The 14,908-nt window shown below is 37.2% G+C and overlaps 1 protein-coding gene across 1 annotated transcript in view; it reads left to right on the top strand.

Annotated features, from left to right (window-relative positions):
* Positions 1-7,849: 7,849 nt before the first annotated feature.
* Positions 7,850-14,908, top strand: part of VIPR2 (vasoactive intestinal peptide receptor 2) — a 54,549-nt gene continuing 47,490 nt past the window's right edge. Inside the window, exon 1 of the mRNA XM_019616272.1 lies at positions 7,850-8,022. Within this exon, the coding sequence (XP_019471817.1) occupies positions 7,987-8,022 (36 nt within the window). The 5' untranslated portion in view covers positions 7,850-7,986. The remainder of the gene's footprint in view (positions 8,023-14,908) is intronic.

The raw sequence follows: 14,908 nt of genomic DNA, 5'->3' as shown, positions 1-14,908 counted from the left end.
CAAAGAGATGCATTTCAAGTGTGTTTTTCTTTCATTCTTTTCTATAAGTCAGGCTACCTAGTTGAATTGTAACTTTCAAGACGCACCGCAGTCTTAACTTTTCTCAGAAACAGCATAGTATGTCATAGGAGAAATGCATCTCAAGATTCCATTCACAGAAACAAATGGAAATTTGTTTCTATTTTGTTTTCTATTCCAATATGAGACAAGATAACACCAAAGCCAAAATATTTTCCATGTGGGCATTTATATTCAATATTTTATGGGGAAAAGTAAGAGAAATGTGAAAAAAATATAAAAGTTAAATAAAATAGAAACTAGACAAAAATAGATTCTTTTACTAGTGCTTTTTACTAATTTTTTTTTCCTCAGTTGAAAACCTCAGATGTTTTCTGTTCAAAGCTACAGAAACAAAAGCTATAACCTGGAGCCAGAAGGTTTCCAGTTCTGCTTGAACAGTGAAGCAACATTTGATGTTTCAGAGAATTTATCTGTCTTTGAGTAAGATATTCAGGAAAAAGAGAAAAGCTTGATTTTGCTGATGTTGATTTTGGGACACGCGTTCAATTTCTTTCTTCAGAGTTGCCAAAACTGATCAAGTTACTGCTTTTCTCAGATTCTCAAATGTAAGGGCAATAGATGAAAATGTCTGATTTTTGAATCTAGAATGGCCTTTGGGACAATCACTTCACAAAGCTGCTTAGTGCTGTTAAGACCTCAGATACTATGGGCTGCAGGAGCAAAATGTCATGCAGCAGGGAACACATAATCAAGAATACAGACTCTGTGGATTTCTTACCTGTTCAAAGGTAAGTAATGACTGAAGTGCAGTTTTCAGAATCACCTTTTGTGTATGCCTTCTTCATTCCACAGAACAGCTTTTCTTGATATTATTATTTTACTAATTTTTTCTTTTATCATTTAATCTCAGTCTCTCCTCTATGAGAAAAGGAGAATAGGCCTACTTTTGCTAGCTAAGAAAGCACAAGCTGTGCAGATACACAGGCCATATGCACTTGCAGCCATTAGGATCATGTAGCTATCTAAGATAGATGCTTAACATAAAGCTAAAGCTAAGAGTCTGCATTTTTAGAGTAGTATAGATTACAATTTGCTCCCTTTTTGAAAAAGTGGTATCCAGAAAAATATTTTGGTTCATGTCATTTTTATCTTTGTTTAAAATGGACTTTTGCATACAGTTCAGCATATTGAGGACAGAGATTTTTGCATTCAAGTACAAACCACAGTCATGGCACTGTGGTTACTATGAGAAGTCACTCAGTTCACAAAAGTTTTACAAACACAGAGAACTTAATCAAAACAGAAAAAGTTCTATTATGCCCAACATAGAAGAACTCAACAATAGTTCAGGCTTTCCTACAAAGAAGAAATAAGTATTAGAAATATTCTAACCAAGGGGAAAGTGTCAGTAGGAACTTTACCTTATTAGGCACTGATGAATGCAATCAAGATTTTCCTTCCATAGGAGTTTCCTGCACTCATAAACACAAATCCTGACAAAAATCTTTTCTTTTTTAAAAATCTCTTCCATCGATCCTGCTGTTTTCCTGATGATCCTATTTGATTTTAAAATTCTGTAAGCCCATACTTCTGTCTAGAATGAAAGTTTTGTGCTTTGGGAAGTTTGGTTGTCTGTTCCAATAGGGTGTGTTTAAGCAATTGAATTAATTATATCAGATTCTTATGGGAAACCTCAGCTTTTCCTGCAGGATTTGCTCTGCTTGATAGAGTGAGTTAAAATATAATTTCCTCTCTCTATACTATGGGGATTAATGAAGTTGCAAACAAAAAAATAAAATTATATCCCTTTTATTCTGATATAAGCAGACTGAAAAATTTACCTGGAAAGATGAGTAGTGAGACGTCCTAAATCAGAAGCAACATGCCTACACTTAAGGCAGTGAAAACTGAGCTATTCAGAATAGAATGCTGACTACAATAAAGAGTCGGGAAAACACAGAATATTATTCTCAATTTAACTCCCAGAACTGATTAACTTTTTAAAAAATATTTGGCATCCCACGTGGAAAAAAAAAGGTATTAACAGCTTAGAACAAACTACTCTAATTTCTCAAAATAATGACCAAACAAAATGAGATAAGACTTGATGTTTATGGGAGTTTCTAAAGAGGAAAAGAACGATAGACCAAAAAAATCCCCAGATAACCCTCATCCCAAATATTCATTTTTACAAATGTCAGAAAAGAGATACATATCAGCAATGCCATCACAAAGGGGTCGTAGCCCTAGAGAACCAGATACCATTTTTTGCAAGCTAACATTAAATGAGTGGGCTTCAAATTAGCAGATGTATCTCCAGATAAATCTTCATCTTAAATCTTAGTATGTGAATTCAAGAGAGATGAGAAGTTTTCTTACCTAAATGTTTAAGACCCAGGTGACATATGCTTTATGGGTTATAACTGAACAAATACTTTTCTAAAACACCCCATACCCTACATTTTTGTATTAGGTATACCAGCTTAAACTTCTGTGCAGTATTAAGGTCTGTGAAGAAGTAGCCCAAGTTCCCACACCAATATTGAAGCAATTGGTTCTTGAGTGTTACTCATGTCACTTATTAATCACCATAGAAAACTACATGTTCCCAAGTAACTAATTTGGTGTTACTGAGCCAGTTACCTCCCACTTATTCATAAAGCAATGACAAGCTCTCTAAGGATGACATTCCCAGACTCTGCCAAATCACTGATGACATTCAGTTGGTGATAGCTCCCTTGCAGGTGACAATCCTTATGGATACATTTATATATACCTGTATATTTCCGTCCTAGCAGTACCTGTAAAAGTTGTTTCTCCTGGGAATGCTCTACACCTGAGTTGAGAGGAAATCTGATAAGCTTCTGCCTGTAGCATTACACCTCAGAGCCTCACTCTTTTCTTATTTATGAGAATTTCCCTCTGTTCATTTGCGAAATAGTGTATCGATTTTCCATCAAAGAGATATTTTGCTTTTTTTCCTTTCTACTCTTTTGCATTCTCTTCCATGGTTTTGCAGTGTTCAACTTGCATATGGGGCTGTGTTAAAAGGAAATTCCTTTTGTTTGTTTTGCTTGGGAGGACAACACAGCAGAAAAGTATCATATCTTTGCTGTTGAGAACTAACAAAGAGCATCTTGGAAGATTTTTTCAGTTCTGCCTGTGATAGAGGTGAGCCATGCTGCAGACAGTAAGTGAATACTAATGCAAATTCTGTTTTGGAAGTAGTGAATTATCATGGGCATTACCGATATGTTACAAGTCTTTGGTGCTTCTTTTATGAAATTTTATGTTAAACATCAAGGATGGTGAGATTCCTAGACTGGATGAGTATACTGTACCTGATTAATCTATGAAATGAGTGCTGTAAGAATCAATTTATTTGCTAAATAAAATACTAATTCAAATGGATCTTTCAGTGTTCACTAGTTTGGGAACATGGTGTATCACAGCCTGACTAATACATATTGTATTTTATTAAAATGCAGAAACAGAAACTATTTTGAGGTCAATATGATTGCAACTTTCAATTAAGTGGACACCAAAACATTGTTACACAACTTTAAATGGAGAACAATCTCATATAAAGTTATGAATAATCTTGACCATCAACAAAAAATAAATATGCACTTTAAACTAGTAAGCAAGATGTTTACTAATGTCTGCACATTTACGTAAAGAGTATGCAAATTGAAATTAAAACTTCAATGAGAAAAATTAAGTTAACCAAAAGGTAACTTTTCACTCTGCCTGCCCTTCTGTCATTTCTTTATCTGTTTTCAGTTTCTGCTTACAATCTGTGGTAGAGTTGCAGAAGACATAAAGATCCAGCAATTAATTCCCTCACTTGTTCATACCCATGGCATCACTGTTAATCACAGAATCTCAAAATCACAGGGGTTGGAATAGACATTAAGAGAACATCAAGTCCAACCTCCCTGCCAAAGCAGGTACCCTACAATAGGTCACACAGGTAGACATCCAGATGGGTCTTGAATATCTCCATAGAAGACGACTCCACAGCCTCTTTGGGCAGCCTGTTCCAGTGCTCTGTCACTCTTACCAAAAGGAAGTTCTTCCATGTGTTTGTATGGAATTTCCTATGTTCAAATTTTAGGCCATTACTCCTTGTCCTATTGCTATACATCACTGAGAAGAAGCTGCCCTCATATATTTGCCTCTCATCTCCCCAGATCCTGCACTGCTGCAGGATATCAAGGAGGATTCTAGGGAAGGAGTATTGCTTTCTTTCCATTAAATACTTGCAGATGAAGCAATACAGATACTAAAGATACATTTACTTACGGAAACTGCAGGAACATAAAATCTAACACCACAAGTATTTCCAAGCCATTCTGACATCTTGTGTTGGACAATTGCAAATAGCAAATATGTACAGAAAAGCATAAGAACTGAATAAATATAGTTGGTCTTTCATAAGTATTTCCTCAGAATCCAGTGATTTATGTTTTCTAAACTAGCAATAACATATTTGCACTTAACTCGCTGTATAATCAATGAATATACAGATGTTATAATTAAGAAATATAGAAGAAAATTAGGCTAAACAGGTTTTCACGGTAAAGAAGAATGGATGGAAAGCTTACCCTTGTCCTGAGCTTGCTGAGAAGACTCCAAGAGAAGCAATTTAGAATCCTCTGGGAATGGTTTTGTTACGTATCTTCTACCTTATTTTCTACAAAAACTTGATTTTACTGAAGCACTGCTTACAAGGAAGGATCTGCCAAGGGGAGCTCTCTAGACTCCTCCGGTGAGATCACAGCTGTAAAAAACCTGTTGTTGTTTTTTTTTTTCCCTATGGTTTATCTTTTTTAAAACGTTGATGTATCTTGATCCTCTATTTGTTGTACTGATGCTCTGGCAGGCTTGCTGCTTCTGAAATGTTTGGAAAAGGTTTTACTATTAGGATTGTTACCATTTGGAAGTTCATCTCTGGTCCTACTCTGCTTGTTCATGTGCATTCCACATTTTACGATCTTTCTGGTTTTCCTCATTTGGGCTTGGTTCTTTCTTTGGAAGGTTCTCTGTGTTTTCTATTAAACTCCCCAGTCTCTTTTTATTTATGTAGCTCCTATCACAATTCAAATACACCAATATCTAGGATGTTCCTAAAGGCATTACAGATCCTTCAACCCATAAGGCTCAAGGACATCACATTCCACAGAAACTGCAAGATTGTTGAAGATCATCCTAAAAATCTGTCTGTACTTTACAATTCCATGAACATACGTTGCATCTTATCATTTCATGGCCAATCACCTTCTTCTCCAACTTTGTGCACACTCCTTGAATTTGATTATTCCCTTATGCATCCTTTCTGCAGCGTCATGTCTGCATCTTTTTTCCCAACAGCATTAACATAATCAATGCACTCAGACCTTGGCAGAATGGCAAGCCCTTCACATCTAGAGTAGCTACAAAAAAAGCAGAACATACTATTCATTTTCAGAAACACTTTTTTTTTCTTTAATTTTTTTTCAGAAACAACAGAAAAGCTCTTCATTTCCAATTCAGTTATGTAAGTGACCTCTATGAGCAATAAATTCAAAATGAAGTAGTAATGAAGTGGCTGTGACTACTGTAGTCAAAATCATAGCTACTGTGTATTTTGAAATCCAGACTTTTTTTCAAAATCCAGGTATTTTGAAATTCAGATATCCCCTGGTAAGTTAGCATTATGGCTTAGCAAGTGGGAGTTGGTTAATGATCTTCAAAAGCTGCTGAGAAAACAAGACTAAAATGACTGCTACATGCTATCTACTGTCCTGAGTATACTCTGGATAGACAGAATTGCAGAAAGGTCAGAAGACAAAACAACAGTAAACAGCAAGAGCTGAGTTGATGATACTTTGAATCTGAGCCCTGTAATTTATCATCATATTACAACCAAAATGCAGTGGGTGATTAATAGCATTTAAGGGACAGAACTGCACCAAAAGCTTATAGGATTTGAGCTGGGGGCTGTTTCAGTAACAGAGTAATAACATCCACACACAAGTTCAGCACTGCATGAAAGCTGATGTTAGCATTTGATCTACCTCTCATTTGATCAACCTTTCATGTCATCTTCTGTTGCTGTGCATTAAAATACTTTTAGTGAGTAGATGCAGTTAGTTTAAGTATAATGTAATTTGAAGCTCATTTACTTTAAGGAAGTCCATGTGATCAAAGCTCTGGGGTGGACGGATGAAAGTTGTTTTACAAGAAAATGTATCAACATTACAGGTTTGTTGCCATGTGGTATATGCAAATGCATTTAAAATAAAACAAAGAGGACAAATGTAGAATGACTAGGAAGGGAACACTGTGCATGTTCTTCAGCATCATATTCTAGCCTTATATAAAATAATAATAAAAAATAGTATACCCCCAATTTTTGATAATCATTGTCTAGGACATTCTGAACTTGTTCCTTTGGTTTTGGTTCTTGTCTTGTTTCAATTGCCTTATGCCATGTCATTCTAACAACTGCGTTAGAAATATGCTAAATACTATCAAATTTAGAAAAATAGCTCATTACGTCCACTCCAGTCATTTTGTTCCGATGTAAATCACTACAACATAAGGTGCAAGGCAATAAAGACTGTGCATTGTACTTCCATAGCCTGACCTTAATATTAAGTCCTGAGACCAGTGAGTCAGTTTCTGTCTGCTATTTTGACATTTGCCTCTCACTAATCATTCTGCACAATTCCATTAAAAAACAGTATACATTAAAGCAGGGAAATCGCATCTCTTAGGATTAACTTCTAAGTTTCTAACTGAAAATAGCATTCTGACTAGGGAAAAATTGAACTAATGTTTCAGTTCCAGAGATTGGTTACTTATTTAATTGCAGGCATATTTAGTTAGTGCTTGTCTTTCCTCAACATATAAGGTGTCCCACACTATAGCTGTCATAAGATATGTAGAAGAGGAGATGACTTGTGCCATCACTTCTGTCTTGATCATAACCAAGTCAGCTATGTGCTCACCTCAAAAAGAACAGTGTGATTTATAGAACTTTAAGGTTTGAGCAGTATTTACATGGTTCAACAGCCAAGTGCTTGATTGTGCTCCCAGTTGAAGTCCATGGGACCGTTGCCACTGATCTCAAAGAGAACAAGGCTGGGCCACAAATGCAGGGCTAAGGGGAACAGGACAAGAACTGGTTTCTCCTGCGAGCCCAATGACTCCAGTCTGAGCATTCTCATCATCCACTGCAGCTACTCAACCCAAGGATACTCAACACCTCTACAGAGTCACAGCAAGAGATTTTGAAGTTAGATTTTGAGGACTTGTTTAGCACTTGGGGCCTTGGTTAGCACTTGGGGCAAGATCCAATCCATATACATATATCTATCCAAAAAAAAAAAAAAAAAAAGTAAGACTAGGGCCTAGAAACACTTTATTACATACTCAAAGCCATAGTTGGTCACACCCATATTTTGTGTACCATCACAAAAATGAATGCACTTTTCCAGGAAATGAAAAATCCATGTGTCCAAGACCACATAAGTCTAGACACAACCAGTCTTTCACTCAAAGGCATCCTCCATCTGGCCTGCTGAGGATGGCTTGTTAAACAGCCACAAATGTGGCCTGGAGAAGTCCATACCATCAGCTGAGGGGCAGGAAGTCCTGGAATCTGCTTCCATTTTGTTAAACTAGTGCTCTTATAAGCTCAGGCCTATGTGAGCATCTAACTGCATGGGTGGCTGTCATTTTCTGTCCATCTGTTTCAAACAGCTTTAAAAACAGCCTATCTCAACCTGACAGAAAGTATCAAAGATGTAAATTTCCTCCCATTTTCATGAAAATGGATAACTAAACAGAAAAGAGGCTTGTCTGTCACCACGACTGAGGGACAGAGAACAGCACAATCTCGACCATCATTCAGTCCCACTCCTGCTCAGTCACAGTAACGGCCTTGAACCAAGTCAGACTAAAGAATATGTGGAAATAATGTCTTCAGCAAACCTGGCACTACTATGCCACAAGGTTCGTAGCTACTTCTTCCTACCCTAATGTTGTTTTTTTTTTGGTTATCAAGTTTTTTTTAGAAATGAATTCTGCCCAAGTAGGCCTTTGTTTTTCACAGAGCTTTCTGGATCCTGAATGGACAAAGGCAAAACTGCAGAGAAGAACAGAGTACACATCTGCTCCTCATATTTCATTTTTACAGACATATCCCTGCTTACCTGATGCCTGTATTTCCTCGCCCACTGTGTCACAACTGCCCTGCCTCCCCCTGCTTTTCAGATGTTTACTATTTAACTTGGGCAACTAAAGTGGGTGATATTGATTTTGTCTGTGAAACATTCCTGTGGATTACAGGGGTTTGATTTGTCAACACGTACTTCTTTCTTTCTCCTATGTGGGAAAATTCCTCCTACAACCATCAGTAATTCATCTCTGATTAGAGTGTCATTCAAATCATATTATGCTGTATAATTAGGCTGCTCTTACTATCACGATACTGATTTTTTCTGTTGATGGAGATATAAATTTTAGATTGTTTAGAAGTTTGATTACGTTCAAAATGAAATTTCCCCTTTCATATCTCCTGGGTAGACTTGAGTTAAGCAACAGAAACCAAGTCTTATCTTGATAAAGATATTGACATCTCATCTCTCTTCTTTCTAAAATTCTTGCTTTTAATATACACAATTAGGCTGGTGGTTATTTGAAGTTTTTTACACAGTGGTGACCTAAATTCCTGAAGTATGCTGAGCTTCTGTCTTCCTCCTGAAGTATTTAAAGGAAACAAGCAAAAAAACCATAAAACCCACACAGTATAAACAATATTCTATCCTAAAGATAAAATACTTATAATAAATACAACCTGTATCTCTAACTTAATCTAACTAAATATTCACTACAATCGGTTTTGATGAAAATTTTGATGGAAAGGCTTGGAGAGGGACTACTTACCACAAAATAGCACAGGGACTTGGAAAAGACCCGTAGAAAAGCTTGGTCTACTTTGTTGGTGAACCAAATCCTTTTCACTGCCTGGTTGAATTCTACCCTGCAAGGCAATTTATTTGCTGTTACTGTTAAAATGTATGTCCTGAACAGTTACCTGGATATCAGTCACTACATTTACGTTCATTTCAAATTGTAGATAGAGTCAATGACTAACCCAGTCATTCTGCCAAATTTCCTTCAGCTTCTTCCCTGTTAACATATTTTACCTCAGATTTGTATTTTAGCAAGTTACTGAACCAAACGCACTCTAAAATCCTGAAGTCTCCATTTCTTTGCTCTGCACCTGTTCGTCTTTCTTTACTGTGGATTGCTAATACTATATACAACACCCTGGATGAGATCTGACCAGTCCCTTGTGTGTCACCCAGCCTCATGACATTTCTGATTCTACAGTAAGCATCTCTCCTGTATGTCCTAAGATCACACTTATTTATCACAGCCATTTCACATTAATACTCATATTTGTCAAACAATGACTTGTACACACTGGAGTTCCTGCTATTATCCTTTGGCTTATGGTTGAAAAACTTACTCGTTCTCTAACACGACCTTCCATTTTGCTCTCTTAAATTTCCAGCTTTTTTGTCATAATTCATTTCCAGCTGATACAGTTTCGTAAGATATCCAGATCCTGACATCTTGAATCACACGATGATTTTGTTTTGTCAAAAATTAAAAATATTATTGAAATTAATAAAGTAGGACCTCAGTTTGACCACCAAAGAATTTCACTGTTATTTCCTTTTATCCACCTATTTACACATCTATATTATTTGTCAGGTAAGTTTAATCCCATTTTAGCCAAATAGCTTATTATTTTTTTTCCTCTCATTAAGCTCCATCATTTCACTTTTAACTAGCAATTTCTATATACTGTATCAAATGATTTACTAACAGCTATCTAGAATAAGTTTGATGCATTTTCTTTGTTTAGATGGTATGTTTTAGTAAACTATCAGATTCTATTTTTCATTTGCCTTCCCTTATACTCTTCTTTACTTTCCTAAAGACATTCAATCAAATTGAGTTTTGCTGGGTTTGGCTTTAGAGTTTTGTGGCAAAGTTGATCATTTACTTTAAATTGTATCCCTCTTAAAAAAAAAAAAAAGTAATAATAACTAACCATTGCAACAACTCTAAACCAACAGGGACAATTTGTCCTTTGTTGTAGTAGAATAAAAATTACTTCTAATTTTCAGAAATGATGTTCAGAAAAACTCAAAAATCGCCAGTCAAACCTAGAACTTTGTAGTAAATCATATGTGACATGGTATTAGCCAAGTATTTTCCAGAACGTCCACTACCACTTACCAAAATTATTTATTTTACATTTAATTTATACAATTTAAATACCAGATTCTACTCCCTCTAACCATGTTAATATAACAGAATACCCATTAATTTAGCATGTTCAATCGATATTAATAAAAGAATCTGCTTACATTGGAAATAGGAAAAACAGAATCCCCGGTCACAAAAGTTGAAAAGTTTTCTTGCACTGAAAAGACACTTTTGAAATCAAAGAAGACTTGAGAGTCTTAAAATTTTCAGGGAGAGAGTATGAAATTGCATAATTTACACTAAGCCTATTATAGACAACACACTAACTCTTCCACAAACAGTATTGCTGTGCTACATTCCGACTGAAGACTTCATTGTTACAAACACCTCCTTATGCAAGCCAATTCGAAGTGAGTCCTGAAATCAACACAGCAAAATGAAGTCTTCCTTTTTTTCCCCCTTTTTTATATTTAAAGAACTTCCCTTTATTTCTAATCTGTAGAAACACATTTTTTTTTAGTAGCCAAGCTACTTGCAAATTATAGAAAGATCTCTCCGGAGACTTTGAAGATCTCTTCATGTCATTATTTTGTTGCTTATGTGAGTGTACTGTTTGGATGTATCTGTTATGCTGTTATTGGTAAACTGCCATTTCGCAGGCTGGTGTGAAAACAAATTAACAAAAAGCAGTTCATGGAGCAATTCAAGCATTACCACTAACAGACGTGATCTCAGCTACAGCCTGAAGATATAGTATGAACTACTATTCATGTCTAGAGACAGCAGGGCACTCCTGATGATGCTTAAGCATAGCTTTCCTAAGAAAATTTTCCCTTCTGTATAGCACTGCTTCTTTGTTTATGAAATAAGCACAGGGTTCAAGAAGTAATGTAGATAGACAATGACCAGCAACGACTGCAAAAGTTCAAAATAGTTAGGAGGACTTTTCGAGTGTGAACATCTGATGGGAGTGGTAGATGAGAAACAACAATTTCTTTTGTTTATTAGAGAATCTGCATATCACATTCACCTCTGACAGCAACTACTGCATTTGGTACAGATGGTCACCTGTTGCACAGTAGCAACAATATGATGCTCTTCACAGTGTCGCCAGCCCCTTGAAGCCTGGGCAAGGTTGTGAATTCCCACAGGCATGAGCAGGACACAAACTGTTGGCTCCACTCAAGCATGGAAGTCCATACAAAAAAAGGCAGTTTCTCTATTGTGCTTCAATTGGTTAATTGAAACAGGCTCAATAATGTCACATTTTAACAGTTCAGAAAAAAATACTAATGTGATTTTTTTTCATTTTCTACAAAATAAAAGCTCCTCCGCTAGTACCTGAAAGGCACAAGCAAATTTTTCCTTTTTCATGGAAACCCTCTCTAAATACCATTTCCGTTGCTGATGAAATCTTCCCTTACACATATGTACTGCTGAAAACAAGGTCTAATGAAGTACAAGAAACAGAATAGTGCACCTTGGGGCATTTAAGAACATCTCACAAAGACTTAGTGTGAAGAGCACTCCTTTTGCACTTTGACCTAAGTCTGTGTTCTATAATAAGACAAAGATCACTCCGAGTTCTAGAAAGTAGAACTAGAAAAATGTGCAATAACTTAAAGTCACCAGTCCTGAAAGAGTCACGTGGTCCAAGACAGCCTGTACACATTTTGAGGAAAAATCCTAAGATTCTTTATGCTGTTTGGGTATTTGGGGCAAATGTATGGTATGAATTCTGTAAACAATATTTTTTAGATGGTTGAAGAAAAACTTTCAAGCAGTGACAGCAAAGACAAGAGCATGATTTGTACATAGACATTTTCAAAACATCTTGAACTCCACAAACAACAGAAATAAGGCTTCAGTTCAAAGGGGATCGATGTAATCACTTTAGTATGGAAACCTGTCAGCTTCTCCATATGCCTGCAAAAATCTGACCAACTACTAATTGCCTACACCATTTAACAGAGGTTTCTGAAGCGACAGTACAGAACAGAAAGTACTTGCTATTGGTACAGTAACTACAGCAAATCTTTCTTTGTAGGCAGACTCTTCCAATCTGGAATGAGAGAAAATTTTTTGTCTTTTCCAAGTGTTATGGGAACAGAGAGCTCACAGGACCTTGACATTAATTGATGGGACCATTATCTGTTGCTAAAATTTCCATAATCATGTTATTGCCCTTTCTATATACCGGGGCACTGCTGATTCAAAGCAGTATCCAATTCAGCCAAACTTTTTCACCATCTCCTTTGAGAAGAGGAGGAATTTCTCTCTCTTTCTTGTATTCTTCCTACATGTCAGTGCAATCTGTGCCAAGAGGGCACCTCCATGACCTCCATGAAATCTCTCTTATCTTTCCTACAAATTTACCAGGACATTCCTGGAAATGACAAGTCTACACTGACTGCCTACATTTATATGCTTTTTTGCTTCCTTCCTAACACTATCCACTCTTGGTTGCCTAAGAGTATCAGTCTAATTTCTGTATATCTCCATACATACAGCTGTTTTAGTTCTTTTTTTTGTTTCATTTTTTCCTCTACAGCTGCTTAACAGTGCACTGAACTGTGCTATGTTTAAGCAAAAATAACTTGAATTACATTTTCCAGACTTCATCTGTGAATACTTCTTGTCCTCTTCGGACAAAAAGAAAAACAAAAATACTTAGCTATATCTAAATGAAAATATTAGTATTTGATGCATTTCTATTTCATCTGTTGTCTCTTTCATGTCAAAGAGTCATTGGGAATAGTGACAGAAGCAATGTCTGGGAAATATCTGATAATTTTAATTTTTGTCTCAAAATGTTAACTCTTTGAAAACAAAATATCACAAAAATCTGACTCTGAACAATCTTCTGATAGAACAGACAAAAGTTTCAAAACTTCTTTGCTAGTTCCACAACACGTGGGTTTCCTTATACCCAAGTTAGAAGTTTCTGTCATTCCACAAAGGAATAACAATGACAATTTCCAAGAATGTTTCTACACAAAATGTTAACACTAATTTGTTAATTGGTTTCCCCAGGACTCTCAGCTGCAGCAGACAAATGAATCATTTGCTGAAAGAATCAAACTCTGGGCTTCAGTGTCTGGCATCTCTTGTATCAGCTGCTGAGGCAGTTCTGCTGCTGGGCAGTCTGCATGACAGCTCCCCTACATAAGGGTCTGCGGTCCAGTTTACTGCTGAAGTATCTGAAGAGCCCTGAGATTTTGAAATTTCACTCAGAAACTGTATTTAATGACTATTTTCTTAGCAGGGAGTCATTCATCACAAAGCACAGTAACTTCTAAAGAAGTAAGGATATTCCAAAGACTTGAAAGACATCAAATAAAGACATCAAATAAGACATCAAATTCTGTAATAGGGGGGAAAAGGTATTGAGACTGCTATTTTAGAACACCTGATGGCTCTGAAGAAAGAGCACTCCTAGTTAGCAGGTGTCAACAACCTGGAAACCAAAGAGGAACCTCAGACTAGTCTCAGGAATTACAGAATTACAGAATGGCTTGAGTTGAAAGAGACCTCAAAGATCATCTAGTTCCCGGCCCTTGCAATGTGCAGTTCCTCATTTCGAAGAGGTTTTACCTGTGTGTCTGCCCCGGAGGCTGAGAGGTATCAGCATAGGGATGTCCATTTCCAGAGCAGCTGTTTTAGGACTACATACAATCTGATATTTCAGTTCACCTGTCCTGTACAGATCAAATTCAATCCAAAGGGGGTACAATTTTCTTTTACAGTGAAAATACTTTCATTACTTGCTGATAGGCCATCCTACAAAAAGTCTTTATTTCTATATTAATATTTCCCTCTACTCTCAGCACGCAGGTCATAACACTGCTCAGTACAGCACGTAGTGTTTCTTCTTATTGGATCACAAAGGTGATAATCAGATCTTTGTTATTAATACACAAAGAACATTTCTGCAAATGGATTTTAAAAATATGAATATTCTCTTCAGCTTTGTCTCAGAAGTGTCCTTGGTTCTGCTTATAGCTGATTATTTTGGGTGGCATAAGACTGTGCAGGAGTTTTACTTAGCCTGCTCAGTCCCTCTTAATATATACCACTGAAATTACAGCACATATAAAGACAGCAGAAAACAAATCCAATTTATTCTCATTCTCAGCTCAAAGCCAGCTCACAAACTCTGCTTTTTCTGCGGCAGCATGCATGGGCTCACACAAATCTCACTAAATTAAATATTTTACATGTCTTGTGAGGCGGTAAGGCTGCCCTGCCCCTGTCTCTTCTTGGCACATCCTACACCCGTACGTGGGTTTGTGCTTTTGCCTGTGCCCGCTGCCGGCAGTCCGTGAGCCTGGAACAGCCACGAGGGCTGCTCTGTACAAGTAGAGGGGCTCCTCTGGCAGCAGGAGGCTGGCAGAGAGCGGGAACGCTGCCAGGAGCCCCAGGGAGCACCTGAAGGGCGCCGGGGGGACGTCCCGTCGAAGGGCAGCGGCTCGCACTCCTTCTGAAAGGGAGCGGCGAGAAGAGGGAGGAGGAGAAAAGCGGAGGATAGGGGTTGAAGAGTAAGCGGGAGGAAAGCGAGCCGGAGTGCAGAGGAGGAGCTGAACGCAGCGAGGCTGCGGGCAGGGCTCAGCCGGGC

The sequence above is a fragment of the Meleagris gallopavo genome, chromosome 6, assembly GCF_000146605.3.
Source record: "Meleagris gallopavo isolate NT-WF06-2002-E0010 breed Aviagen turkey brand Nicholas breeding stock chromosome 6, Turkey_5.1, whole genome shotgun sequence".
Lineage (NCBI taxonomy): Eukaryota > Metazoa > Chordata > Aves > Galliformes > Phasianidae > Meleagris > Meleagris gallopavo.
The sequence above is the reverse complement of the archived record's forward strand: the minus strand, read 5'-3'. Positions and strand labels throughout refer to the sequence as shown.